The following is a 3,913-nucleotide window of genomic DNA, read 5'->3' as shown; positions in this document are numbered from 1 at the left end:
TAGTCATAATTTTTTTTTTTGAGACACATTCTTGCTCTGTTGCCCAAACGGGAGTGCAGTGGCACAAACAGGGCTTACTGCAGTCTTGACCTCCTGGGCTCAAGCAATCCTTCCACCTCAGCCTCCCAAGTAGCTGGGACTACTGGTGCATGCCACCACACCTGGCTAATTTTTAAATTTTTTTTAGGGAGAGACAGGGTCTCTTCCTTATGTTGCCCAGGTGGGTCTTGGACTCTTGGGCTCACGTGATCCTTCTGCCTCAGCCTCCCAAAGTGCTGGGATTACAGGCATGAGCCGCTGTGCTTTGCTGTTCCCTGCAGTTTTATCTAAGTGCCCTGAGCTGTCTGGGCACCCGTGGGCCTCGCATCTCTCTGTGAAGTGGCTGTGATTCCATTTATCAACTTCACACGTGAGGAAGGTGCAGCTGGAGTCGCTGAAGTAACTTCCTCTGTGCTGGTCCTGGGGCTGCTGCTCCCTAGCTTGAGCAAGCAGAATGTGAAGCTCCCCAGCCTCAGTTTCCCCCTTGGTAAATGCAGGCATAACAGTCCCCGCCCTTTGGAGTGGAAGGTAAGTCTGTGGCCTGGAGGTGCCCAGCACAGGCAGAAAATACTGTTTCCCGCACTCAAAAATGATGGTTTCTGTCGCCGGGCACTGTGGCTCACACCTGTAATCCCAGCACTTTGGGAGGCTGAGGCGAGCGAATCACCTGAGGTCAGGGGTTCAAGACCAGCCTGGCCAAAGTGGTAAAACCCCAGCTCTACCAAAGATAGAAAAATTAGCCAAGTATGGCCAGGCACGGTGGCTCATACCTGTAATCCCAGCACTTTGGGAGGTTGAGGCAGGTGGATCACCTGAGGTTGGGAGTTAGAGACCAGCCTGACCAACGTGGAGAAACCCTGTCTCTACTAAAAATACAAAATTAGCTGGGCCTGGTGGTTCATGCCTGTAATCCCAGCTACTTGGGAGGCTGAGGCAGGAGAATCACTTGAACCTGGGAGGCAGAGGTTGCCATGAGCTGAGATTGCACTCCAGCCTGGGCAACAAGAGCGAAACTGTGTCTGGAAAAAAAAAAAAATTAGGTGTGGTGGTGCACTCTTGTAATTCCAGCTACTTGGGAGGCTGAGACGGAGAATCGCTGGAACCTGGGAGGTGGAGGTTGCAGTGAGCCGAGGTCATGCCACTTCACCCCAGCCTGGGCAATAGAGCCACACTCTGTCTCAAAAAAAAAAAAAAAAGAAGATGGCTTCTGCATTAGCACAAAACAGCATTTGCTTTTTTTCCCATAGGGCTTTAGACTTTTCGTAAATTCCCGGTTTTTTTTCTCCAGGACTCGGATATGTTGGCTTGTCATAACTATTGGCACTGGGCTTTATATCTGATTGAGAAGGTAAGGTGACCATCTGTTTGCACTGTCTTACCCCATGAAGACGTCCAGAGGGAGAAAGATTTTTCTGGCTGTTGCTATGTATTCACATCCTATGGGGCAGTTCTGTTGTGTTTGCACGTTTCAGTGGCGACTGATGCAATGCAGCATTCCTGCTTTCAAAGAGCATTCCAGGCTTGAGTTGCTTTAGGGGTTTTTCACTGCTGAAGCCTGGAAGTCACATCTGTGGTGTGTAACTAGTGGAGACTGTTCAGGCTGAGTGCCTCTCTGTGGCTGGAGTGGAGAGCCAAGCCCCACCCCGCTGGGCGTACCTGCCTGGGCCAAGAGCTCTTCCAGCAGGAGCCAGGCCGTGGGGCAGCTGCTTGGGACAACCTTGACCCCAGGGATTCCGCCACAGGGTTCCATGTATGAGGTTGTCTCTTGCACTGCTCTTTATCATGGACAAAAGCTAGAAGCTCCCTGAATGTCCAAAAAGCAAGAAGTGCTCAGAACACGAGGGCCCTGTTGTGACATAAGAATGTGACGGTACACTGTCTGGAAGACAGCACAGAACCCAGCTGAAGGTACAGGAGAGGAAACACATGCAGAAAAGAAAAAGGTGGCCTGGTGCAGTGGCTCACGCCTGCAATCCCAGCACTTTGGGAGGCCAAGGCAGGCAAATCACCTGAGGTCAGGAGTTTGAGACCAGCCTAGGCAACATGGTGAAACCCCGTCTCCACTAAAAATACAAAAATTAGCCGGGTGTGGTGGTGCATCCCGGTAGTCCTGAGGCTGAGGCACGAGAATTGCTTGAAGCTGGGAGGCAGAGGTTACAGTGAGCTGAGACTGTGCCGCTGCAGTCCGGCCTGAGTGACAGAGGGAAAACCCATCTCAAAAAAAAAAGAAGAAAAAGGCTAGAAAGAAATACATGAAACAGCTTGCAGCAGTTAGTATGAGCAATACCTGTATTACCTCTTCCACTAGGACAGAGAATGCTTCCACAGCACCTGCTTCTTCAATGGCTGCAGCACAGGGCACTGCTGTCCTTCCTATGCTGGGATCCAGAGGCCTGGTTGGCAGCGGGTTTGCCTTCTCCCGCCCTAATGCCGCCGAGGCAATGCCCGTGCCCCTGTGAGAGGAGGCGGAGGCTGGAGGCCATGCTTCGGGTGCTCTGGCCTGGCCGTTTTCAGCATTACACTTTGCCTTCTCCAGAGCTTAATCAGGAGAACTTTATTCTTCCAGGGTGAATATGAGGCCGCGCTGACCATCTACGATACCCACGTAAGTTGCGTTCACACCCCGTGCGGTTCGTTGCAGCATTTTGCCTTTTAGTCTCAAACAGACCAGATCTTTGAGTTCATCGGGTTATCCCAGCCAGAAAAAAACAGCAGGAGCAAGAACACGTTTCTTGCGTAAGGCCCCGTGGGATTAATTTTGCCAGGAGCAGTGTTGTAACCCTGCCTGTGATGGTGACAGTGGTTGGCTCTGCTCACCCTGAGGGTGTTGATAGATTTACACGTCTGAGGGCCTCGTCTGCAATCGTGGACTTCTCTCCAGCCCCTTGATACCACTTTTCTTTGGTAAGACAACTGGTCTACCCATTGGAATTTTTTTACTTTACCATCATAAAATATAAAAAAACATAAAATTAAGTGTACACGGCCGGGTGTGGTGGTTCACACCTGTAATCCTAGCACTTTGGGAGGCCAAGACAGGGGATCATTTGAGGTCAGGAGTTCAAGACCAGCCTGGACAACATGGTGAAACCCTGTCTCCACTAAAAATATAAAAAAATGAGCCAGGCTTGGTGGCGGGCGCCTGTAAGTAATCCCAGCTACTCAGGAGGCTGAGGCATAAGAATTGCTTGAACCCCAGGAGGCAGTGAACCAAAATCGTGCCACTGCATTCCAGCCTGGGGTGACAGAGTGAGACCCTGTCTCCAAAAAAAAAAAATTAAGTGTATAGTTCTGTGGCATTAAGCACATTCACATTGTGTAACCATCACCACCCTCCACTTCCAGAACATTCTTCGTCTTCCCAAACCGAAACTCTATGTCTGTTAAACACTAACTCCCCATTCCTCCTCCCCAGGCCCAGGCATTCTTTTGAGAGGAGAAAAGAAAAGCCTGATTCACAGCTCCCAAGGACCCTAGTGTTGGCTTCATCATAAAAGCCTGGGACCATGGAAATGCTTATGATCTGGGGTCCTAAACACCAGAAAAAAACACACAGAACATTTCCCTTGAAGGAATCCTTTCTACATAATTGGGAAGTTGTAGGAAGAAATGAAGGGTGGACCGGGTGAGGTGGCTCATGCCTGTCATCCCAGCACTTTGGGAGGCCGAAGTGGGTGGATCACCTGAGGTCAGGAGTTCGAGACCAGCCTGGCCAACATGGTAAAACCCCGTCTCTACTACAAATACAAAAATTAGCCAGGCATGGTGGTGGGCGCCTGTAATCTTCCCAGCTACTCGGGAGGCTGAGGCAGGAGAATCACTTGAACCTTGGAGGTGGAGGTTGCAGTGAGCCAAGATCACACCACTGCACTCT

The 3,913-nt window shown here is 50.6% G+C and overlaps 1 protein-coding gene across 3 annotated transcripts in view; it reads left to right on the top strand.

Moving 5' to 3' along the window:
* TTC38 (tetratricopeptide repeat domain 38) overlaps positions 1 to 3,913 on the top strand; it is a 27,772-nt gene that overhangs the window by 14,758 nt on the left and 9,101 nt on the right. For 2 of the 3 annotated variants that reach the window (XR_001825484.2, XM_017529454.2), the window contains exons 8-9: positions 1,328 to 1,387; positions 2,576 to 2,644. Coding sequence is in view for 2 of the 3 variants with exons in the window: in XM_017529454.2 (XP_017384943.1) it covers positions 1,328 to 1,387; positions 2,576 to 2,644 (129 nt within the window). In the remaining variant the exon portion in view is untranslated. The remainder of the gene's footprint in view (positions 1 to 1,327; positions 1,388 to 2,575; positions 2,645 to 3,913) is intronic. The other variant, XM_017529455.2, reaches the window with a different exon arrangement.

The sequence above is a fragment of the Cebus imitator genome, unplaced genomic scaffold (assembly GCF_001604975.1).
Source record: "Cebus imitator isolate Cc_AM_T3 unplaced genomic scaffold, Cebus_imitator-1.0 Scaffold59, whole genome shotgun sequence".
Lineage (NCBI taxonomy): Eukaryota > Metazoa > Chordata > Mammalia > Primates > Cebidae > Cebus > Cebus imitator.
The sequence above is the reverse complement of the archived record's forward strand: the minus strand, read 5'-3'. Positions and strand labels throughout refer to the sequence as shown.